The 25,992-nt window shown below is 41.4% G+C and overlaps 1 protein-coding gene across 1 annotated transcript in view; it reads left to right on the top strand.

Moving 5' to 3' along the window:
• The first annotated feature begins 3,381 nt into the window (after positions 1–3,381).
• LOC134341066 (speckle-type POZ protein-like) overlaps positions 3,382–25,992 on the top strand; it is a 202,829-nt gene continuing 180,218 nt past the window's right edge. The window contains exon 1 of the mRNA XM_063038816.1: positions 3,382–3,477. Coding sequence (XP_062894886.1) covers positions 3,400–3,477 — 78 coding nt within the window. The 5' untranslated portion in view covers positions 3,382–3,399. The remainder of the gene's footprint in view (positions 3,478–25,992) is intronic.

Here is a 25,992-nt window from a genome sequence, read left to right as displayed (position 1 = left end):
AGATAAAAGACTCTGCTGAAATTTAAATGTTAATTGATAAAGGAATGTCCTGACTTAAGCTCCATCAGCAACCGCCTTTTGTCAAAACCGAAAGGTGTGAAAAATCAGGAGGTCTTTTGTGGAGAACCTAACAACATTATGAAAACAACAAAGCAAAATAACCCATTTACCGCCTACACACTCACATACACAGCTAGGCTTCCAAACCTAGTACAGGCTAGTGCTGGTCCTTGTCAGTGGACCCTCACACTCCCAATCAATTGGCCTCCAAATATGGACCTCCATAGGTCTTGCCAATTCCTTTGGGCTAGAATCCAGGACTCATCAATTGCAAACATATGAAAGTCTGCAGCTGCAGCAGGCCAGGCAGCATCTATAGGAAGAAGTACAGTCAACGTTTAGGGGTTGAGACCCTTCATCAGAACTAATGGAAAAAAGAGATAGTAAGAGATTTGAAAGTGGGGGTGGGTGGGGAGAGATGAAGCCAAGAGCTGGGAAGTTGATTGGCAAAAGGGATACAAGACTGGAGAAGGGAGAGGATCATGGGACGGGAGGCCTAAGGAGAAAGAAAGGGGGAGGGGAGCACCAGAGGAAGATGGAGAACAGGCAAGGAGTTATTGTGAGAGGGAAAAAGAGAGAGACAATCAATCAATCAATCACTAAATAAATAAGAGATGGGGTATGAAGGGGAGGTGGGGCATTAACGGAAGTTTGAGAAGTCAATGTTCATGCCATCAGGTTGGAGGCTACCCAGATGGAATATAAGGTATTGTTCCTCCAACCTGAGTGTGGCTTCATCTTTACAGTAGAGGAGGCTGTGGATAGACATGTCAGAATGGGAATGGGACGTAGAATTAAAATGTGTGGCCACTGGGAGATCCTGCTTCCTCTGGCGGACAATTGCAAGTTCGATCTCAAGCTTCAACTTCAAACATACCTCAGGTCCCAGTGATTGGGACCCTTGTGATTCCATTGGTCCCTTGTAATTACCTCAGGGCTCTACTGGGCCTTCCTCCTTCAGGATTTTACATTCATGGACAGTTTCAGCTGGCAGTTTGCCAGGTTTGAGCTTCAATTCTCAACTTCTGGACTTAGAAACATAGAAACATAGAAAATAGGTGCAGGAGTAGGCCATTCGGCCCTTCGAGCCTGCACCGCCATTTATTATGATCATGGCTGATCATCCAACTTAGAACCCCGCCCCAGCCTTCCCTCCATACCCCCTGACCCCCGTAGCTACAAGGGCCATATCTAACTCCCCCTTAAATATAGCCAACGAACCTGCCTCAACAGTTTCCTGTGGCAGAGAATTCCACAGATTCACCACTCTCTGTGTGAAGAAGTTTTTCCTAATCTCGGTCCTAAAAGGCTTCCCCTTTATCCTCAAACGGTGGCCCCTCGTTCTGGACTTCCCCAACATCGGGAACAATCTTCCTGCATCTAGCCTGTCCAATCCCTTTAGGATCTTATACGTTTCAATCAGATCCCCCCTCAATCTTCTAAATTCCAACGAGTACAAGCCCAGTTCATCCAGTCTTTCTTCATATGAAAGTCCTGCCATCCCAGGAATCAATCTGGTGAACCTTCTTTGTACTCCCTCTATGGCAAAGATGTCTTTCCTCAGATTAGGGGACCAAAACTGCACACAATACTCCAGGTGTGGTCTCACCAAGGCCTTGTACAACTGCAGTAGTACCTCCCTGCTCCTGTACTCGAATCCTCTCGCTATAAATGCCAGCATACCATTCGCCTTTTTCACCGCCTGCTGTACCTGCATGCCCACTTTCGATGACTGGTGTATAATGACACCCAGGTCTCGTTGCACCTCCCCTTTTCCTAATCGGCCACCATTCAGATAATAATCTGTTTTCCTATTTTTGCCACCAAAGTGGATAACTTCACATTTATCCACATTAAATTGCATCTGCCATGAACTTGCCCACTCACCCAACCTATCCAAGTCACCCTGCATCCTCTTAGCATCCTCCTCACTGCTAACACTGCCACCCAGCTTCTTGTCATCCGCAAACTTGGAGATGCTGCAGTTAATTCCCTCATCCAAGTCATTAATATATATTGTAAACAACTGGGGTCCCAGCACTGAGCCTTGCGGTACCCCACTAGTCACCACCTGCCATTCTGAAAAGGTCCCGTTTATGTGTTGGTTTATGTGTTGTGTTGGTTTCTGACTTTGGTGATCTTGGTGGGATCATCAGCCCCGCAACTCCGCCAATAACTGACTCACTGTAGGGACCTCTAATCTGTAAATGTTCTTCTAACTGGGGATCACTGATTTCCTCAATGCCAGCCCATACTTTTAATTTACTGCCACTGACCTCTAACATTCCTGTCCCTAAACCCTGACAACACTTAACTCTCTGTACTACTCCTAAAATCATCCCTGTAAGCCAAAAAAAGAATCTAAGTCTGAGCCACGATATTGACAGCCGCTGCAGATTGATGCTATTTTGACTGGAATCATTTTCTAGCCTTATCTAAGCTCTTTATTCTTATGATGAGTGCTTCAGAAGTGAATAATCAAAAACTGCATTCTAAAACTTTGGACATAAAGCTATTGGAAATTCTAGATGAGGGATTGGCTTAGTGGGGTTTTGGCTACAAGGCTCCTGATACTTTCGGAGAAACCAGTAACAAGAAATAAATTCTTAACATGTTTTTCTTGATTATTCCTGGCTTGCCACACATCTAAGATTTTTTTCTGCTTCCGTTCCTCTACCCACCTAAGTCATCCTTTGTATTTTCTCAAACTCCTTATTGCTTTGTTCTGCAGACATGTAGTTCCTGGTACTTCATTACTAAAGATGTTTTGCTATGTCATTTTGGTATAAAGTAGTTTTTCTGAACCTAAAGGCAAGAGACTACATGATTTATTTACCATGTAAATAAACAATTTTAACTTGTTTTATGGACATGTTTCTCTTGTTTATGCTTCTGTTATACAATTCCAAAATTATACCAGTAGATTCTGTTTAGATCCATACTCATAATTTTGAGTAATTGTGGCTGCTGTGATTAAAACATCCAATAGTTAAAAGTCTAGTTCAAAATGCTGTAAAATGTAATTTGAGTAAAGACTTCTAGTATGATGGTCTAATTTCTGTTGCCTTTTTATTTATATTGTATTATAGAATATGTGATTTCCTAGGACCAAATGTCAGTGTCGTCTTATAAAATACGGTTACTAGAATTCTGTGGTTATGCAGACAGTTTTTTGTCCTCTACATTGAATTTAAAACTATTTTGATTATAATTTTCCATGTGGCCAGAAAAACATACGTTTTGCTAATTTATGTTAACCTTTTCACAGGATTATATAAATATTATACTGAGATTTCTTTCATCTACCTTGCTAATATCTGCAGAACTGTCAAACTGGCAATGTCAAGGGCGCCGAGTCCTCCACCTCTGTCTGAAATGTCAAGTGGGCCTACGGCAGAGAGCTGGTGCTATACCCAGGTAAGTTAGTATTTTGAATAGTCCATTCTCATGTTTCTTGGATATGAAAGATAGTGCCAACATTTATTTAGCCTCTTAGCTTCCTCTGGTCATTTTTGACATGCTTGTTTGATCTGTAATTGAATTTGATTGTGCTATTTAGTGTATTACTTCTTACTGTTATAATGTCTTGTTCAACTATATTACTTGGTTCTTGGGTTGATGCCTTATGTATAGTAGGTGGTTTTCAAGGCAGCTGCAATGATGTAAAAGGCTGTTTGGTTATTCTTCATGGATGGTTCAAATTAATGCATTGCTTATAAAACTTGTGAATGAAAACTAGCACATTCATTGTTCTATCCTAACTGACTTGAGTAACAAATTGACAAATAAAATTTAAATAATATAGCCAGTTAGAGGTATGAATCTTCAGCTCTGTGAGATTCCTTCGACTTTAAATTGTACTGTAGATTCTTGGATACAACATTTTAGTTCCTACTACTGTACTGTACACTTTGAATTCAAGAATTGAAGATTTTAATGTCATTTCCAGTACTCATGTGTAAAAGAATTAATTGTAACTTTGGATCGGATGCAACACAAAAGAAACACAATAAGCTAAAGAACACAATAATAAGTAAAATGACACGAGGTACAGGAGTGTCTGTATGTAAGGTGACTAGCCTAGTGGCAGGAAATGATAAAGTAATGGTGGTAGGTTAGAGATTTGGTGGTGTGGGTTAGAGGGTGTATGTGCTGATTAGCCTTACCTCCTTTTTTTCTGTCTTGTGGTCCTTTGTATCCTCCTCCCTAATGGAAGTGGATTAAACAGTCCATGAGCAGGGTATATGTGATCTTTTGTGATGTTACTGTTTTTTTTTACACCTTCTATATACACTTGATAGCAGATAGTTTGCCAGTGATGTATTGGGCAGTTTTAAATGCGCATTGTAGAACCTTCCAGTTCACCACAGTGTAGTTTCTGTACTGTACGGTTATGCAACATATTATTAGGCTGCTTTCTACTTCTCATCTGTAGAAGGCCGTGAGTATAAATGTGCATAGTCTAGCTCTCTATAGCCTCCTCAAAAAGTAGAGGTGTTGATATGATTTCTTGATTATATAGAATTTTTTCTGAGACCATGACATGTGGACTTCCAGAAGTCTGAAACTGCTTGTAGTTTCCACTTTTATGGTACCAATGTAAAGAATAGTGTGAGTGGTGCTTGTTCTCCTAAAGTGAATAACCATCTCTGTGACTTGTTGACATTGAATAAGGTTATTTGCATGGCACCAAGGTTCAAGCCCTTCTACTTCCTCTGTGCACAGTCCAATCGTTGCTGGTAACTGTGCCACTGTCTTGTCATTGTGGAATCTGACAATGTGATTACTTGAGTGTTTAGCCGTGTAGTATTATGTGTGTTGAATGGACAGCACACAGCCTGGGGATGGGGAGCATCCACATTAAGGATGATGGAGAGGAAGGAACAGTGCATTCTGTCTACTTGAGATCTGTTGGTTAGAAATGCCCAGTTGCACAGTAATGCATTTAGACCAAAGAGTAGCAGTTTGTTCATCAAGGTCTGTGGATCAATAGTGTTCAATGCCAAACTGAAATCCAGAAACAAGGCCAGATGTATGACAGGTGCTATGGCAGTAATGACATTTTTGATGTGACTCATCACCAGCTGTTCATAGCACTTAATGAAGATTGGCATCAGAGTCACTGGGCAATAGTTGTTTAGTCCTGAAGGTGTAGAGTTCTTTTGTGCACGATGATGCTAGCTGATTTGAAACATTTGGTGACAGAGGCCTGGAAAAGTGATATGCTGAAAATGTCCACGAAAACATCAGTGAGCTGATGTATGCACTTCCTGGGTACTCAATCTAGGATTTGTCAGACCCCACAGCCTTATGGGAGTTGACTTTCTTTATTGATCTTTTTATACTTTATACTTTATTGTCACCAAACAATTGATACGTACAATCATCAAAGCGATATTTGATTCTGCACTTCTCGCTCCCTGAATTACAAATATTAAATATTAAAATTAGTAAAAATCAGTAAATATTAAAAAATTAAATTATAAATCATAAATAGAAAATAGAAAAATGGAAAGTAAGGTAGTGCAAAAAAAAACGAGAGACATGTCTGGATATTTGGAGGGTACGGCCCAGATCCGGGTCAGGATCAGTTCAACAGACTTATCACAGTTGGAAAGAAGCTGTTCCCAAATCTGGCCGTACGAGTCTTCAAGCTCCTGAGCCTTCTCCCGGAGGGAAGAGGGACGAAAAGTCTGTTGGCTGGATGTCCTTGATTATTCTGGCAGCACTGCTCCCACAGCGTGCGGTGTAAAGTGAGTCCAAGGACGGAAGATTGGTTTGTGTGATGTGTTGTGCCGTGTTCACGATCTTCTGCAGCTTCTTTCAGTCTTGGACAGGATAACTTCCATACCAGGTTGTGATGCACCCTAGAAGAATGCTTTCTACGGTGCATCTATAAAAATTAGTGAGGGTTTTAGGGGACAGGCCAAATTTCTTTAGTTTTCTCGGGAAGTAAAGGCGCTGGTGGGCCTTCTTGGCAGTGGATTCTGCTTGGTTGGACCAAGTCAGGTCATTTGTGATATTGACCCCGAGGAACTTAAAGCTTTTGACCTGTTCCACTTGTGCACCGCCGATGTAAATTGGGTCATGCTGTCCGCTACTCCTTCTGAAGTCAACAACCAATTCCTTCGTCTTGCTGATGTTGAGGGATAGGTTATTGTCTGATATCCTTCCTCACTCTCAAGCCCAAGCAGCAGTGAAAACATTTCAAGATTTCCTTTTGCAGTATGATTTTTCCAAAGATGCAGTTACCTTTTAAATCCAAGAATCTTGTCACTCGAAGTCAAAATATCTTCTCCAAGGTTTTATTAAGACTATTCACCTGGTTAATATGAAGAAAAATGTCAGTTAAGTAAGCTAGTTTCTGCAGCCATTCTTCATCTTCAAAGCACTTAGAAAAATATGGTCTACTATTTTCTTGAAAGTGCTCTTACAATTTCAGTTCTAACACCCTGTTAAGCATTCTTCCTCTGCTAGGCCAGCAGATTTCTGTATGTAGCAGGGCATTAGTGAACTCTTTGTCCAGATTTTCACACAATTTTTAAAAAATTCTTGAGTGAATTGTTCTTAAAAAAACTTAGTAACACAGAAAACAGTACAGGCCCTTCCGCCCACAAGGCTGTGCTGAACATGTACTTACTTTAGAAATTACCTAGGGTTACCTCTACTTTTCTAAGCTTCATGTGTAAATGTAAATTTGCCAGATCAAATAACCACAGCACAAAAAGATTGTTACCTATCTTTTCACCAGTTTATTTCTTCTATCTCAGTCGGCGAGTGAAGTTGGTCCCAACATCAGGGGAGAAGCGTTCTCATCCCTCCGGCAGTTCAACAAGTTCACTGCCTGATGTCAGAATTGTTACAAGTTATAAGGCCACCAATACAAAAGAACACTCAGATTGATACAAAAGAACGATAAGTTCAATAGACATCCCAGCTACTCAAATAGAGCAAAACTTTAATAACTTAGATACAAGATTCCACTGAAATTTAAATGTTAATTGATAAAGGAACGTCGTGTCTTAAGCTCCATCAGCAACCAAAAGGTGTGAAAAGTCAGGAGATGTCTTTTGTGGAAAACTTAACAACTTTACGTGAAAAAGTCAGGAGATGTCCTTTGTGGAAAACTTAGCAACTTTGTGTGAAAGGTCAAGAGATGTCTTTTGTGGAGAACTTAACAACTTTATCATTCCCTCCTTTTATCATTCCATGATAACCTAAAGTAATCCATCACGCTTACAACAAGCTGTAAGAATGGGACTAACATATCGTATAAGAATTACTTTGTTTATAATTAAAACTATTATCATAGCTACATGCAGAAACATTCCCCAGAAGTCTCCAAAAATGTTAAAAGGCCATGGCCTTACCATTGGTAAACCCATCCATGCATGTTTTCTCCAATTCCCTTAATTTTCTCGATTTCCTGAGTGACATGCTGAGATAGATCTGTAATATTAGAAGACTCATCTGGAATATAAGTACAGCATTCCTTTCCTATGACAGCACATGTTCTTCCTTTCTCTGCTAGCAATAAATCCAATGCCATCCTATTCTGTAAAACTACCATCTTCAGAGCTACTATTTCAGTAGTTAAATCCTTAATCTGGGTCTGGGCATCAGTTAACACGTCAGCAGTACTATTCGCCAATTCCTCCAGTGCGGCTGCCAAGTTGAATACTTCTCGCGAATTTCAGGCTGTCCCATAGAAATGAAAAGCTATCATCCAAAATCTCTCGCTTGCTGTAATTCCTCTCCTATTCCGTTCTAGCTGAGTATGATTAGAAATGTTGGCTAATGAATGTATAGAGGATACTACATAAGCTCAGTAGCAACATCCTGGCCAGTTCCTCACCGTGATAGTTCCCTTGTCATCATAAGGCCGTGAGAGCCATGGATATGCCTTCTTACCACATACCCGCTAAGTTCCATTCTTTCTTTATTAGTCTTTTTATTGATTTAAAGGAGCATAAATACAATCAAGAGGAGAATTATCTTAAATATATATATTGGTAACAATATAAACCCAGATTAAGATAGACATTATCAAAATCATAGGTATAATATATAATAAAAAAACAAGAAAAAAGCAATTCTCCTCATCAGTTTATGAAGAGAAAAGAGAAAAAAACATTGGTTTTACATGAAAAGAAAAAAAATTCACTACACTATAGAAAAAAACAAAAGAAAAGGGACTGGGCAGTCCATTTTGAGAATACAACCCAAAAAAAAAGAAAGCCTTTCTGATCAAATCTATAACTTAAAAAAAAAGATTGAAAGAGTAATAAATCAAATTAAATGAAAATATTGGATAAAAGGTCACCAGATTTGCTCAAATTTAAAGGATGCATCAAATGTCCGACTTCTTATTTTCTCTAAATTTAAACAGGACATAATGGAGGAAAGCCAATAAAAGACCGTAGGTGGATTATACTCCTTCTAATTCAATAAAATTGCTCTCCTAGCCAGTAAGGTCGAAAAGGCTATCATATGTTGAGCAGAAACAGGAATAGTTCCTGCTTCCGATGAGATAATCCCAAAAATTGCCGTAAGCAATTGAGGTAGTAGATCCAAATCCAAAACTCTTGATAGTGTTTTTAAAACATCTCTCCAAAAGTTATCTAGCTTTATACAGGACCAATACATATGAGTTAAAGTGGCCAGCTCAGTATTACATTTGTCACAAATAGGATGATATTAGAGTAAATATGCGCTAGTTTATCCTTTGACATATGGGCGCAGTGCACTACCTTGAACTGTATCAAGGAATGACGGGCACAAATAGATGAGTTGTTAACCAAATGAAAATTTTTACTCCATTGATTATCTGAAAATGATTCTTGAAATTCTGATTCCCAAGCACGTTTAATTTTATCATTAGATATCATTCGTGAGCTCAATAACTGTTTATAGATTATAGCTATCAACCCTTTTTGAAATGGTTTAAACTAAAAGAGAATGTCTGTCAGATTAGGTGGATAAACAGAAGGGTAATTTGGCAACAAACAACGTAAAAAATGCCTAATTTGTAAATATCTGAAAAACCGTACATTATATAACTTATATTTATCCACTAACTGAGACAAAGACATTAAACAGTCCCCTAAAAACAGAGCAGAAAAGGTTATTATTCCCTTAGTTTTCCAAGTTAAAAAGGCCTTATCCAAAATTGATGGTTTAAAAAAATAATTAAGATGGATATTACTAAAAAGAATGAAATTATTTAACTCAAAAAATCTACAAATCTGAAACCAAATTCTTAATGTATGTTTAATAATGGGATTAAATTCTTGTCTGCTAATCTTAGAAAGCAAAAAGGGAAGAGGAACTCCCAGTAAAGAGGCCAAAGAGAACCCCTTCACCAAGTTTTCCTCTAGATCCAACTAGGAAGGACATTCTTGTGTATCTGAATAGTGAATCCGAAAAGTAACATATCGAATATTGATTACCCAATAGTAAATTCTACAATTAGGCAAAGCCATACCACCATCCTTTTTTAATTTCTGCAGTAAGGGTTTACTCGATCTAGGATTTTTATTGCTCCAAATATAAGATGAAATTCTGTCAAAGAACTTTTGAGGAACAAGATTCAAGATTCAAAAAACTTTATTGTCATTCTAACCGTACATCAGCTCTGCAAGGCAAAGTGAGACAGCGTTTCTCAGGACCAGCGTTTATCATAACATAACAAACGCAACACTAAATAATAAACATAACAATAAATAGTAAAACACAACAGCCGCATGTCACTTAAAATCAAGTTATAAGTGTCCAGTGCAAGTTAAAAGTGTCCAAAGCAGAGTCAGGTAGAGCCCAAAAGAGGGAACTGCCTGAAATATATATAAAAATTTCAGTAAAACTATCATTTTAATAGCGTTAATTTGACCTATTAATGGTAATGTCATAGGCGACCATTTAGAGAGCATTTGTTTGGTGTATCCAATTAACGGAAAAAAATTACATACCCTTAAAATTTTCAGTAATTTTAATACCAAGGTAGGTAAAGCAATTTTTAGCAATAGTAGAAGGTGTTTGATGATTTGGATCTGAGTAATTATTAATAGGAAATAACTCACGTTTATGTAAATTTAACTTATAGCCAGAAAAATTACTAAATTCAGAAAGTATAGATAACATAGAAGGAATAGATTTCCTAGGACCTGAAATATAAACTAACAGGTCATCTGCATATAACAAAACCTTGTGTATTTTATCCCCTCTCTTAATACGCTGAACAGTGTTAGAATGTCTAAGAGCAATAACAAGGCCAAGTTAAATAATAAAGGGCTAAGAGGGCATCCCTGTTGAGTACCCCTATGTAATCTAAAATAGGGAGATTTATGATTATTAGTTATAACAGCAGCCATAGGAGCATGGTAGATCGATTTAATCTAGGAAATAAATCCCGGACCAAGATTAAATCTTTCCAAAACCTCAAATAAGTAAGATCACTCCACTCTATCAAAAGCTTTCTCTGTATTGAGAAACAACACAGTCAGATACTTTAGATGGCGAAGAGTCAATAATATTTAATAATCTTCAAATATTAAAATGTGAATATCTATTTTTAATAAACCCAGTTTGATCATGAGAAATAACAGTAGGTAAAATATTCTCAGGTCTATTAGCCAAAATCTTAGAGAGAATTTTAAAATCCACATTCAGTATAGGAATTGGTCTATAAGAGGCGCATTCAGATAAATCTTTATCTTTTTTAGGAATTAAAGAGATTGAAGCTTCATAGAAAGTTTACGGAGAGTCCCAGAGGATATAGATTCAGTGAAAATTTGACATAAATAAGGTGTAAGTATATCAGTAAAAATCTTATAAAATTCCACTGTTTATCCATCTGGTCCTGGAGCCTTAGCTGGTGGCGCAATGGCATCAGTGCCGGACTCCGGAGAGAAGACTCCTGAGTTCGAATCCAAGTCAGACCACCCCTCGAGCATGCTTTCCATCTGTGCCAGGTTAAGCATCAAGCTAGCCTCTAAGCCTCGTTAAAAAATAAGCCTACTGACTCTCACAGCTATCTGGACTATTCCTCTTCTCACCCTGTCTCTTGCAAAAACGCCATCCCCTTCTCGCAATTCCTCCGTCTCCGCCGCATCTGCTCTCAGGATGAGGCTTTTCATTCTAGGACGAGGGAGATGTCTTCATTTTTTAAAGAAAGGGGCTTCCCTTCCTCCACTATCAACTCTGCTCTTAAACGCATCTCCCCCATTTCACGTACATCTGCTCTCACTCCATCCTCCAGCCATCCCACTAGGAATAGGGTTCCCCTTGTCCACACCTACCACCCCACCAGCCTCCGGGTCCAACATATTATTCTCCGTAACTTCCGCCACCTCCAACGGGATCCCACCACTAAGCATATCTTTCCCTCCCCCCCCCTGCATTCCGCAGGGATCGCTCCCTACACAACTCCCTTGTCCATTCGTCCCCCCCATCCCTCCCCACTGATCTCCCTCCTGGCACTTATCCGTGTAAGCGGAACAAGTGCTACACATGCCCTTACACTTCCTCCCTTACCACCATTCAAGGCCCCAAACAGTCCTTCCAGGTGAGGCATCACTTCACCTGTGAGTCGACTGGGGTGATATACTGCGTCCGGTGCTCCCGATGTGGCCTTTTATATATTGGTGAGACCCGATGCAGACTGGGAGACCGCTTTGCTGAACATCTACGCTCTGTCCGCCAGAGAAAGCAGGATCTCCCAGTGGCCACACATTTTAATTCCACATCCCATTCCCATTCTGACATGTCTATCCACGGCCTCCTCTACTGTAAAGATGAAGCCACACTCAGGTTGGAGGAACAACACCTTATATTCCGTCTGGGTAGCCTCCAACCTGATGGCATGAACATTGACTTCTCTAACTTCCGCTAGGCCCCACCTCCCCCTCGTACCCCATCTGTTACTCTTTTTTATGCACACATTCTTTCTCTCACTCTCCTTTTTCTCCCTCTGTCCCTCTGAATATACCTCTTGCCCATCCTCTGGGTCACCCCCTCCCCCCGTCTTTCTTCCCGGACCCATGATCCTCTCGTATCCCCTTCTGCCTATCACCTGTCCAGCTCTCGGCTCCATCCCTCCCCCTCCTGTCTTCTCCTATCATTTTGCATCTCCCCCTCCCCCTCCAGCTTTCAAATCCCTTACTCACTCTTCCTTCAGTTAGTCCTGACGAAGGGTCTCGACCTGAAACGTCGACTGCACCTCTTCCTACAGATGCTGCCTGGCCTGCTGCGTTCACCAGCAACTTTTATGTGTGTTGCTTAAAAAATAAAGGTTGAGTCAGGAATGTTCATATCATGACCCGGGTTAATCCAAAAGGAGACCAATCCTGACACCACACGCCAGACAAGAATGGCTGACTGTCTGGTGTGACACGCTTTCAAAAAAAGCTTATTGGAGAGAGTATATAGCCCTTGCTATTTCCTCTTGTTTAATAGGTGCATCTAATGTATTCATATCTTGAATAGAGATTTTAGGTATATTCAGTTTTTGCAAAAAGCTATTCATAAAGGTAATAACTGAAAATTCAGACTCATAAAGATTAGAGAAGAAATCGAAAAATATCTTATTAATTTCTTAAGGATCTATCGTTGCAGTTCTATCAGGTCTTCATAATTTCAGGATCTGTCTTCTAGCCATACTTGTTTTTAACTGACTAGCTAATAATTTGCCTGATTTGTCTCCGTGTATAGAAAATTGGCTTTTGGATTTAAGAAGTTGCTGTTCAATAGGAAAAGTCAAAAGCAAGTCATGCTGTGTTTGGAGTTCCACCCTTTCCTTAAAGAGATCTTCACTAAGCATTAGTGAATAAACTTTATCTATTTCTTTAATCCTATTAGGGATCAGCAAAAGTTTCCTTTTCCTTCTTGAACCTACTGAATATGAAATTATTTGTCCTCTAAGAAAAGATCCCAAATAACCAATTTTGACATTCCCTCAGTTGTATTCAATTCAAAAAATAAAGAAAATTTTTCTTTAATAAAATTTACAAAAGTTCAATCTTGCAACAATCAAACATTAAATCTCCACTGAAGTACGTGAATATTATCAGAAAATTCCAAAGTTAGTTTCATAGGTGCATGATCTGACAACGCAATCACATCATACGCACACTCAACAGCAGAGGGCACCAATCGCGTATCCAAGAAAAAATAATCAATTCTTGACTGTTTATGGTATACATATGAAAAAAAGCAAAATCTTTTTCTATATGAAATTTAATCTCCAACTATCAACCAAACCGTATTCTAATAAAAAAGAATTAATACAAGTCGCAGCTTTATTAGGAAGTGACGGATTGGTGGACGATCTACCAATCAATGGGTTAAGACAACAGTTAAAGTCACCGCCCATAATCGACTTATATTCATTTAAATTCAGCAATACAGAAAATAGCTTCTTAAAAAATTCAGGGCGCTCTATATTACTTGCATGTACACACACCAAAGCCAGCTTTTGACCACACAGCAAACCAGTGACAATTAAATATCTTCCAATTGAATCAGTAACATTATTAAAATGAACAAAAGGGATTTTAGAATTAATAAAAATAGATACCCTTCTTATTTACTGATAAGGAATGAAATAAGGGTCCCTTCCAAAATTTAAAAAAGCGATTTTCATCCTGCCTACGGATAAGAGTCTCCTGTGCAAAAATAATATCTGCATGGAGTGTTTTTAATTTCTTAAAAATATTTCTGTGCTTAATAGGTTGGTTCATACCAATTAAATTCCAAGATATTATATTGATTTTATTAAGATCCGTATTTAAAATATAATATAAATATTTGATACAGTAATCTAATGCACAGGCGCAGCCTAAATCAGAAGAAAGGGCGAAGCTGGAAAGAAAAGCAAGATGAGTGACGAAGAAAAACCCCTCAGGCCTGCCCAGTCGAAAAAAAACTAACCTAATAGACCCACCCACCTCCCCTGAAAGCCCAGAAACTGCCCAATAGGTGAACGGCATACTGATCTAATAACCTTTAACTCCAGTCTCCAGCTGGCACCTCTTACTTACAAAGTAAAAAGTTACCACCACCAAAAAGACATAATAAAGAATACATAAAGAAGTAAACAGATCCCAAATATTTTTAAATTATATCTAACCGTAGTTAAGACTGATTTGATGATGGCCATCTTAAATCAATTTAATATATGCCGTCATGTATTCAAAAAAAAGGATAAATCCAATCAACAAATATATACTACAATTAATATTAAAGACTTACAAATCAACGAAAAAAATAAGTAAATATATATATATATATATATATATATATACACATATGTTAAATTCAGAACTACATTAACTGTTAAAGCAAACAACAACAGATCTAAGTGAGTTAGCCAAGTCTGTGTCTGGGCATTGATAAAACGAAGAGCAAACTTTCATCAACGGCGTTACAAACTACTTCCAGCTAAGAATCAACTTTTTAAATTGCTTACGAAGTGGACTTAAACTTTTTTATAAATTTCCAACCATCTTCTGGAGAGTCAATCCGTTTTGGATGAGCATTGGGTGGACTAATCATCAGACAAGCTGGGTAACACAGCGATGGGCAGCAGCTCATTATAAAAAATACTGCCATCACTTCCCGATATTTAATTCTTTTGGCATAAGTCTCTGGGGCAAAATCTTCCACTATATGAAGCTTAACTTCATTATAAATTAGCTTATCCCTTTTCCTCACATTGTGAAGAATAGATTCTTTGGTTGTAAAATAATGTAAACAGAGAATTACAGGATGTGGTTTAATTTCGGCTGATGGTTTAAGATGCCAGATTCGGTGGGCTCTGTCTAATATTGGACATGCTTCGAGAATGTCACTAAAAAGTGAATATAACATGTTCGAAAAACTTTAGTGGCTTACCGGTTTCCGTCTTTTCAGGCAAACCCAGTATATGTAGATTCATCCTGTGATTTCTGCTTACTAAATCTATCATTTTCTTCTTAATTCTTGATAATCCCGAAGTGTTCTCATTAATTTTCTTTTCCATAAAAGCCATCTTCAAATCCTGTTCTTTAATAGATTGATCCATTAATTCAAATTCTCTTTCAATTCTGTGAGTACTCTGCTTAAGCATCTGATATCAATATTCCAAATTCTTCAAAGACTCCTGAATAGTGATGATGCTTTCTTCAAGCAATTCATTAGCTTTCATCAATTTAACCATTTTGATATCCACCGTACCAATCTTCACATTCATAGTTTCTATTAAAGAGAGCGTCCTTTCTGAAGTAGAAACTTCCTCCAATTTCTCTGTTTGTTGCAGCTGAGAAAAAGTTTTGCTACTCCATAATTCAGTTCCAGCCATCGTAATTAAATCGTAAATCCTTCAGCAAATATTATAAATCTTCAAACTTGAAATGGATCTAGCAGTGGAAAGTAAGTTGTGAAGGACGGAGCTGAGAGAAAAAATGTCTTACTCCATACGCTGCCAAACGGACACTCCCCTAATAAGTTCCATTAATAGCGTACGGAGGGGTATCAGTGTTAATTTCTGTACAAGAGCTATTTCCCAAAAACATTTCCTCTATTCTTTCAGTACGGCAATAACAGGTCCCATTTACCTTACTCAGAGTATAGGCAAGTCTATAAAAGGTCTCTCAACCACTTCTGTAGGTATACACAAATGCCATCCCTTAAAACAGAGACACCCACAATTCTGGGTTGTTTTACATCCTGATATCCACCATTGATCCAAAAATGGGTCTGAGGATTTACTCAAAGAATTCATAAATCTCACAGATAACATCTCACTACCATTCAAAGGTACTCCTTCCAAGGGCATTCCTGACTCGCATGCTGGGGTAACCGAGCACATACCCAACAAGCCGACTGCCTTATTTGTTCTGCATATGTGTGGCATAGAGAAAGGAAAGTATTTGTTTGGAGACTTGGGGTACATAGTACAAAAAGTAACATTAGTACAGTCATCATGATATTATTCCCTCTTTGTTTCTCCTACTTCCTTAATGATGGGTTTACAGTCGGTTCGATGAATCCACCTTGGTTACCCTTCCACTTTCACGGCCGTGGGTGTGGTCAGCGGCACCTGATAGGGTCCTTTCCACCGAGTGTCCAATTTCTTTCTGTCCCAATTCTTTACCAAGTCAAAGTCTCCAGGATTAACAGTGGGATAGTCCTAGTTAGCTTGATCCTCGTCCTCTTGGTGGGCCTGGCGAGCTTGCGAATGCAAACTTTGAGAAATTTTGGTTAGCTTACACAAATATTTTCCCATTTCCTCCCCTAGAGTATGCATATCTATTTTATCAGGGAGAGGGTGTCCATGGGGTATGCATAGGCGTTCCATAGATGATTTCTGCTGGGGATAATCCACTTTTAGTTGAGGGTGTAACTCTCATATGGAACAATGCCAGAGGTAAAACTTTAAGCCAGGTTAGTCCAGTTTCTTGCATAAGTTTAATTATCTTATTCTTTAAAGTTTTATTTGCTCGTTCCACTATACCTGCTGCTCTTGAATGGTGAGCACAGTGAAATGGCTGTTTTATAGTCAGTTCTTTACAGATTTTCTCATTTATCTTAGCAATAAAACAAGGACCATTGTCTGAGCTTATTGATTCGGGTAATCCATAACAGGGAATCACTTCTCTTAGTAATATTTTTACAACTGTCATAGCAGTATTATCAGTAGTAGGTATAGCCTCTATCCATCTGCTAAATGCATCTACTATTACCAAGCAATATCTATAACAATGTACCCTAGGTAGTTCAATAAAATCAAGTTGCAGACAAGAAAAAGGTCCACCTGGCAAGGGGGTGTTCCGGAGGGCACAGGGTATCCTTTTCCCAGCATTTGCTTTTTTACAGAATAGGCATGCTTTTATTCATTTTTTCCACTGCTGGTTGGGAATCAGGGTGCCACCAGGATTGTAATAATATGGTCACCATTCCCTCCTTGCCCAGGTGGGTACAATTGTGCACATAATCAATCAAGACAGGTAAAAAGACATTTGGAATGCAAACCTGTCCTGCAGGGGTCAGCCACAATTGGGTGTTTTTATCATAGTGGCATCCCATCTGAGACCATTCCTCAGCAAGGGCATCCCCCTAAAATGTACGAATTTCCCCCATGTCTGGCATACCCATTTGAACTGTGGCCTGTTTGCTCTCCATAGGCATGATAAGTGGCTGGTGGAGAGCTGCTTGTTTTGCCGCCTCATCTGCCCTGGCATTTCCCCAGGATACCTCATCGGAAGCTCGTTTGTGTGGCGCATTTAATAATAGCTACTTGGGATGGGAGCTGAAGAGCCTGTAGTAAGTGACAAATATATAGGCATTACTAATGGGCTGTCCAGCAGAGGTTAAAAACCCATGATGCTCCCACAGGGCACCATAATCGTGGGCAACACCAAAAGCGCAGCGGGATTCAGTGTAAATATTGGCTGATTTGTCTCTAGCTAAAATACAGGCGCAGATGAGGACCTAGAGTTCTGCCTTGTGTGTCGATACAGGGGTCTGATAAGATCCTTGTTCAATAACTGTGGAGTCAGTGGTGATGGCATACCCTGAGCATCGTTGGCAGGTAGGGCTGACAAAAGAACTACCATCGGCATAGAGGTGGAAGTCGGTATTAGACAATGATTGATCAGTCAAATCTTCTCGTGTGATGGTGAAGATCACCATTCTCGGCGGGAGGAGAAGATGGCAGCGCGCCGCTCGTGTGCAGCTCTCTGGTGAAAAATGATGTCGTATCTGTTAAATAGGGGTCGTGGACAATTTCTGACTTGATGGAGACAGACGTGAAAGCACAGAGGAACATCTGGAGAAATTTCTGAAACGCCCGTTCACTGCTGTCATTACTGTGTGGTTGGGAATCTTTCGGCGGGTAGGCCTCAAAATCCCCGGCCTTGCCTGCTTTTGGCGACCGAGAAGGAGGTTGAATCTTTGGGACAGAGATGGCGCTCAGTACTCGGTGTCAGAGAGCTGATCAGAACTGGAAGTTTTCAGATGACTCAGAGTGGGACTGTGGTCGGCATGGCAGGGAGAGTTTTTCTTCCTTCTCCCGTCTGCGTGAGATGTGGGACATTTGAGAAACTTTGAACTTCACTGTGCTCACAGACAATATGGTATTGTGCACTGTTGTAACTATATGTATAATTATGTGGTTTTGTCAGTTTCTTCGGTCTTGGTTTGTCCTGTGTTTTGTGATTTCACACCGGAGGAAATAATGTATCATTTCTTAATGCATGCATTACTAAATGACAATAAAAGGGAACTACGTACCTTCATAATCTAAAATACGATTTTGTAACAGACGATCATGTGCCGGAACGTTCAAGAGTTGTGCTGGGTCATTTTGGAAGGTCGCAGGATTCAGAGTTGTGCAATGAGAAAAAGTCAGTAGGGGATTATTCAGGAGAGCCATCTCGTATCGGCTTTGCTGAGCTTGTGTTAGATGTTGAGTCTTGCGAGTAGTAAGGAGTTCCACCGTGGAACGTGGTGTGAGCACAACAACTAGTTGGTGTAAGGTAATACTAGAAGCGGCTGAGGCAAGTGTGTGTACAGCTGAGAGAATCTGTGTGCAGGGTGGCAATCCTGCTGCTACGGGACCTAACTTGACAGAGTAATCAACCACTGGACGCTGTCGGTCACCATGTTTTTGAGTGAGTACTGCAGTAGCACAGCCATCTTTAATGGTGATGTATAGTTGAAATGGACGATCATAGAGGGGTCGCTCCAAAGCAGGGGCTCATAATAGACTGTCCTTTAACTCAGTGACAGACTCTCTTTGTTCCGCAGTCAGAGTGAAGGTCGCGAAGCGTTGTGGGATGCTAATGGAGATAGCTGACAGGTGTAAATGGCAACATTCAGTATCCGTTGTTGGCAGAAATTCAGGAATCCCAAAAAGGCCCTCATCTGTTTTGGCATAGTTGGAATGAGGGCATCTGCAATCAGTTGCATTCGGTCTTCTTGTCAGCTTCTGTTCGGCTGCTGAGAGCAGGATCCCTAGTAGCTTCACTTCTTTCTGGGAATGCTTTACCTTATGGGGCGGGATTACGTACCGCAATGAGTGGAGAAAGTTCAGTAGTACCGTCGTGTCAGTTTCACAGGCTGAAACGCTATCGCTGGCAATCAGTAAATCATCTATATACTGTATCAAAGCTGAGCTGCAAGGCATCTGCAACTCATAATTGGCACTGGAGAGTCTACGAAAGTAGTGTTGGAGAATGAATAAACCCTTAGGGCAAGTGAGTCCAGGTGTATTGTTGTCCTTGGTACGTAAATGCAAACAAATATTGGAAATCTGAATGTATTGGAACCACAAAAAATGCAAGTTGTAAATCTACTATTGTAAGTATACAGATGGCTGCAGGTATGAAATTCAAAATAGTTGCAGGGTTTGGGACAAGGGCATATAGGGATGCCACGATTTCATTTATCTTCCTTAGGTCTTGTAGTAGGCGCCATTCTTTTCCTGCTGGCTTTGAAACGGGGAAGATTGGCATATTGCAAGGTGATTGGCAAGGGACCAAAATTCCCTGAGCCAGAAAGGAGGTTATAAGGGCTTGTGCTCCTTCTTCTGCCTCTGATTTCAAGGGCTACTGAGGAACTGAAGGCAATACCTGGTCCTTTTTGAGTGCAATGCGGACAGGGGTGCAAGTGGTCCGGCTGACTTCGTGAGGGGAGGTCGCCCATGGCTGTGGTGCTATCTCCGTCATTGGGTTAATGCTGGATACATGCCTAGTCAAGTGTCCGGTCAGGTTTTGTGGGTATTCCCAAAATTGTAGGTGTCCTTTTAACATCCTGGGCAAGTTGCATTAAGGTATAGGCAAGAGTGCCCAGACTTTTTGCCTTATAACCTGGACTAACGGTTCGTGTAATATGCGGGACCACCAGTCCTGTTTGTTGCCAAAGGTAATCAGGGACCTGAGCAAGGTAAGCAGTGCCTTCCTTACCTGCTCTTTCTCCGACTATGGAAATCGGATATTCCTTTCCTTTGTGAGAAGTATAATACTGGTTTTCTTCAACCGAAGCCCTGGTGGCGTCATAACAGACTGTTACATGAGGATCAGCTGTTGGGAAAGGAGGCACAAAAGTGGCTGGGTCTAGGCTGATTCCCCACAATTGGGGAACAGCAAACTGGGGACTCTGCCTTCCCCCAGTCAGTCCCAAAGCAATGCCCTAGTCTGGGCAGAGTATTTCAAACCCTAGTGGACAGAGCAAATCTCTCCCTGCCGAGTTGCATCCTAGACTGGTGGTCACTGTAAATGGAATGGCACAGTTTTGTCCACAGTATTGAACAGGCAGCGGCATAGTTTGACGATATACATTTTCCTGTCCCTCAGTTGCTGATAAAACCACAGTTGTATCTGATAGTTGGATTCCCCTATCCTTTACTATTTCCTGATCGAGGGTCGAAGTGGTTGCCCCCGTATCAATCATAAACGGAATTGGAATTCCTGCCACTTGTAGCGTAACGTGGTTCTTCATTAGGGGACGTAGTTTTCAGACTGGGAGGCTTTGGCCCTCGCCTTATGCGAAAGGATTGTTCATAGTGAATGAGGCTTGAGATGGTCCGCTGGAGGGAGGTTCTGTCCTTGACTGATAGGGACATTTTGTCCTCCAGTGGCCATATCTTCCACAATTAAAACAGGGTCTAGCCATTGCTTTGGGTCAAGGCTCATCTCTGGGTGGTACCCGGGGTCTGGTTCCCTGCAACCAAGGTCTACTATCAGGTCCTCCTCGATTCCCCTTGGGGTCCCGGCTGAAAGGGGTTAGTAGGTGGGTACCACTGAGCCGGTCTCTGGGGTAAATTCTTCCGACCATTGAGTTACTTATCCCATCCTGTATACTGGCCCAGTCTGCCAGGTCAGGATTGGGGAACAGAGAATAAGGCTAGTCTGGGTACTTCTGGTCAGGATTTCTGAGTTCCTCCTCACTGTCCAAAGAACCCCCTTGCCCCCTTACCGTCTGCCTTCATGGTCGTTGAACATACTCAGTCTTCATTGGGGGTTTTGAACGTGGTTTGGACTCACTCTGACCGCTCCAATAATAAACAACAGCTTGTCTCATCTGGGTTTGAGTATTGTCAGACCAATCCATATTGTTAGTCCGGATCATATTTGCAACACTGGGAGGAACACACTGCAAAAACACAACATTAAACGGGGCGAATCTTGTCCTTGGTTAAAAGCTAAATCTCCAGCAAAGGTTCCATAACAGGCAACCAAACATTCCCAATACTCACTTCCTGTCTCTTCAGGCTTGGGCTTGCATTCCATAACCCTGTTAATATTTACTGGTTGTTGAAGGGCTCGCTCCAGTGCTTGAATCAACTGGTTAATACATTGAACATCATTAAGGACCTTTTGTTGTAAATCGTCATGAGTTCGAACCGGCCCCGTATCATCACTCATTTGTTCCAACCATTTACCCTTTTGTTCCAGAGATAAAATCATGCAACATAATCCAAATAAGTCTTTAGTAGTAGCCCCATACATTTGATTAGTATTCCGGACATACTGGGCAAACTGAGCTGTTTTTTCCTTTCGGTCTGGGGCTTGATTCATTATCATTATACCAGTAGATTCTGTTTAGATTCATACTCTTAATTTTGAGTAATTGAGTAATCTGGCCGTACGAGTCTTCAAGCTCCTGTGCCTTCTCCTGGAGGGAAGAGGGACGAAAAGTGTGTTGGCTGGGTGGGTCATGTCCTTGATTATCCTGGCAGCACCGCTCCGACAGCGTGCGGTGTAAAGTGAGTCCACAGACGGAAGATTGGTTTGTGTGATGTGCTGGGCTGTGTTCACGATCTTCTGCAGCTTCTTTTGGTCTTGGACAGGACAACTTCCATACCGGGTTGTGATGCACCCTAGAAGAATGCTTTCTATGGTGCATCTATAAAAATTAGTGAGGATTTTAGGGGACCGGCCAAATATCTTTAGTTTTCTCAGGAAATAAAGGCGCTGGTGGGCCTTCTTGGCAGTGAATTCTGCTTGGTTGGATCAAGTCAGGTCATTTGTAATATTGACCCTGAAGAACTTAAAGCTTTTAACCTGTTCCACTTGCGCACCACCAATGTAAATTGGGTCGTGCTGTCCGCTACTCCTTCTGAAGTCAACAACCAATTCCTTCGTCTTGCTGACATTGAGGGATAGGTTATTGTCTCCGCACCATGCCACCAGGTACTTAATTTCCTCTCTGTACTCAAACTCATCATTACCCGAGATACGGCCTACAATTGTGTCATCGGCAAACTTATATATAGAGTTTGATGGAAACTTGGTTACACAATCATGGGTGTACAGTGAGTACAGCGGGGGCTGAGTACACAGCCTTGTGGGGCACTGGTGCTCAGAGTGGTTGTAGGGGAGAGCTTGTCCCCTATTTTTACAGCCTGGGTCCTGTCTGTGAGGAAGTTGAAGATCCAGCTGCAGATCTGAGTGCTAAGGCCCAGATTCCGGAGCTTAGGAATCAGTTTATTTGGAATGATGGTATTAAAGGCAGAGCTGTAGTCAATGAAAAGGAGCCTTACGTATGCGTCTTTATTCTCCAGGTGTTCTAAGGAGGAATGTAGGGCCAGAGAGATGGCATCTGCCGTTGACCTGTTGCTCTGATAGGCAAACTTCAAAGCGTTGAGGTTGACCGGTAGGCTGTGGTTGATGTGTGCCATAACCAATCTCTCAAAGCACTTCATAGCAATTGATGTCAGAGCCACAGGTCAAGTCATTCAGGCATGCCACCTTGCTCTTCTTCGGCACAGGGATTATCGTTGCCTTCTTAAAACACAAGGGGATTTTAGACTGAAGCAAGGAGCAGTTGAAGATGTCAGCAAACGCTCCAGCTAGCTCGCTTGCACAGGCCTGGAGAACCCGTCCTGGGACGCCATCTGATCCCGTCACCTTCCTTGGATTTATCTTCAGGAAGGCCCTTCTAACGTCCTCCTCAGTGATGATGAATCTCGATGCCACCAGGTCCGGTTCATCCGGAGGGAGCGGGATGCTCCTCTTCTGTTCAAATCTTGCCTAGAATACGTTAAGTTCGTCAGGAAGAGAAGCGCCACAGTTATTGATATTCCCAGCCTTTCCTTTGCACCCAGTGATCTCATTTAGACCCTGCCATAGTTTACTGGCATCCCTCTGGTTAGCCTGGGCTTCCAACTTGGTTCGATATTGCCTCTTGGCACCCTTAATGACTTTCCGGAGTTCACGCCTGGATTCTGTGTAGCGACTGGTATCCCCGGACCTAAAAGCCACAGCTCTAGCCTTTAAAAGGGACTTGACCTCATAATTCATCCAAGGTTTCCAGTTAGGGAATACTCGGATCATCTTTCGAGACACACAGTCCTCCGTGCATTTCCAAATAAAGTCCGTGACAGCTGAGGCATAGTCATCAAGGTTAGCTGCCGAGTCCTTGAATACTAACCAGTCCACCGATTCAAAGCAGTCATGGAGGACCTCATCCATTTCCTCCGTCCAATGTGACACTACTTTTGACACCGTGACCTCCCTCTTCAGTTTCTGTTTGTAAACCGGGATGGTCCGATTTTCTGAAGTGCGGTCGTGGGACGGAACGGTAGGCATCCTTGACTGCTGTGTAATACAGTCAAGTATATTCGGGCCTCTAGTGGGGCAGGAAACATGTTGGTATAACTTTGGCAGCGCCTTTCTGAGGTTGGCCTAGTTAAAGTACCTGGCTGTAATGAGCAAAGCCTCTGTCTCTAGTTCACTGATGTTGGCATACAGTATGTTCAGAGCACACTCCACGTCTGCCTGGGGGGGAATGTAGACCGTTGTCAGTATGACCGAGGTGAATTCCCGTGGCAGATAGTAGGGACGACACTTCACTGACTGGTGTTCCAGGTCCGGGCTGCAGGAGGTTGTCAGTGCCACTGTGTCCGAGCACCACACAGTGTTGATCAGTAGGCAGACACCACCTCCCCTCGTCTTTCCCGAAGACGCCGTGTGGTCCATCGGATGGATCGAAAATCCCTCCAGTCAGATGGCACAGTCGGGGGTGGCAGGGAGAGCCATGTCTCGGTTGAACAGAATACACAGCAGTTCTGCATCTCCCTGCAGTAGGTGAGTCTCCCTTTAAGATCATCTACCTTGTTCTCTATTACTTGCATATCAGCTAGTAGGATGGTGGGCATAGGGACCCTGAAGCCCCTCAGCTTCAATCTGACCAGCAGCCCAGCTCTTTTCCCTCACTTCCTCGGTAAATAGTGCATCTTTCCAGGTTTCCATTGATGCAGTGTGTTGTTGTCAGCTCTTTGAGGTAGGTGGCATGTCCTGTGGGGATTGATCGGCAGGTTGTGTCGTCGGGCGCATTGGGTCGGGCCGAGTGATGGGGGAGGCTCCACTGTCACTTCCAGCTGACGGGGGCCCGGGCTGTCGATTGGTTTGGGCCCCGAAGCCGACACTTAATCCCGGATGGCCGGGCTTCTGGCTGAAACAAGTCCTTAAGCCGAGTCACGGTTGCGGAGGTCTCTGCTCCAGCCGGGCCTCGGGCTCGATTTCCGATGTCGGCGATGGAAGCCTCACTTCCGGCAGCTGTGGATGGCCACCAACGGGGCTTTACGGTGGTTGCTCCAGGGAAACGTCTGGGGCACCTTGAGGTTTCTGCCGTCACTTCTGTGTGGTATCTGCTCCGGAGAGGTGCTGGTCAGAACGGGCTGTATCTCCAAGCGCTCCGGCACGGTGGCAGACCGCGGGTCTCCAGGAACGTGGTGGGACTCGCTGGTCAGGTCCAGGTGCGGTCCGGAGTTTAAGAAGCAATTCTGGAGCGGTGGTCTCCAGATGGGTCAGTAGCTTCGCCAGGGTGTTGTTGATCTTGATTTTGCTAGATTGGAGGTTTAAAAAATTAATTAATTATTGATTTTAAAAATATATAGATACAATCAAATGCAATCAGGAGGAGAATTAGTTCAAATATATATATCAGTAACCAAAATTAAAATAGACACTGCAAAATCATAGATCTTGTAAACTAGTATAAAATATATAATAAAAAAAGAAAATAACAATTCTCCTCTTACCAGTTAAAAGGAGAAAGGAAAAAAAACTTGGGTTTTAAATAGAGAGAAAAAAAAACGCCCGCTACACTAGTAAAAAAAACAGAAGAAACAAAACAAAAAAAAAGGGACTGGGCAGTCCATTTTGAGGATACAACCAAAAAAAGAGGAGAGAAAAACTTTCTGATCAAATCTAAAACCTCGAAAGAGTAATAAATCAAATTAAATGAAAATATTGGATAAAAGTTCACCATATTTGTTCAAATTTAAAGGATATATCAAATGTCCGACTTCTTGTTTTTTCTAGACTTAAACAGGACATAATAGAGGAGAGCCAGTAAAATACTGCAGGTGGATTAGAATCCTTCTAATTCAATAAAATGGCTCTCCTAGCCAGTAAGGTTGAAAAGGCTATCATACATTGAGCGGAAACAGGAATATTTTCTGCTTCCGATGGGATAATCCCAAAAATTGCCTTAAGCAAGTGAGGTAGTAGATCCAAATCCAAAACTCTTGATAGTGTTTTTAAAACATCTCTCCAAAAGTTATCTAGCTTTATACAGGACCAATACATATGAGTTAAAGTGGCCAGCTCAGTATTACATTTGTCACAAATAGGATGATATTAGAGTAAATATGCGCTAGTTTATCCTTTGACATATGGGCGCAGTGCACTACCTTGAACTGTATCAAGGAATGACGGGCACAAATAGATGAGTTGTTAACCAAATGAAAATTTTTACTCCATTGATTATCTGAAAATGATTCTTGAAATTCTGATTCCCAAGCACGTTTAATTTTATTGTTAGATATTATTCGTGAACTCAATAACCGTTTGTAGGTTATAGCTATCAACCTTTTGAAATGGCTTAAACTGAGAGAGAACATCTATCATGTTAGGTGGATAAACAGAAGGGTAATTGGGTAACAAACCACGT

This window comes from Mobula hypostoma, chromosome Y, assembly GCF_963921235.1.
Source record: "Mobula hypostoma chromosome Y, sMobHyp1.1, whole genome shotgun sequence".
NCBI classification, from domain to species: domain Eukaryota; kingdom Metazoa; phylum Chordata; class Chondrichthyes; order Myliobatiformes; family Myliobatidae; genus Mobula; species Mobula hypostoma.
Note: the sequence above shows the minus strand (reverse complement) of the source record. Positions and strands in the feature narration are given on the sequence as shown.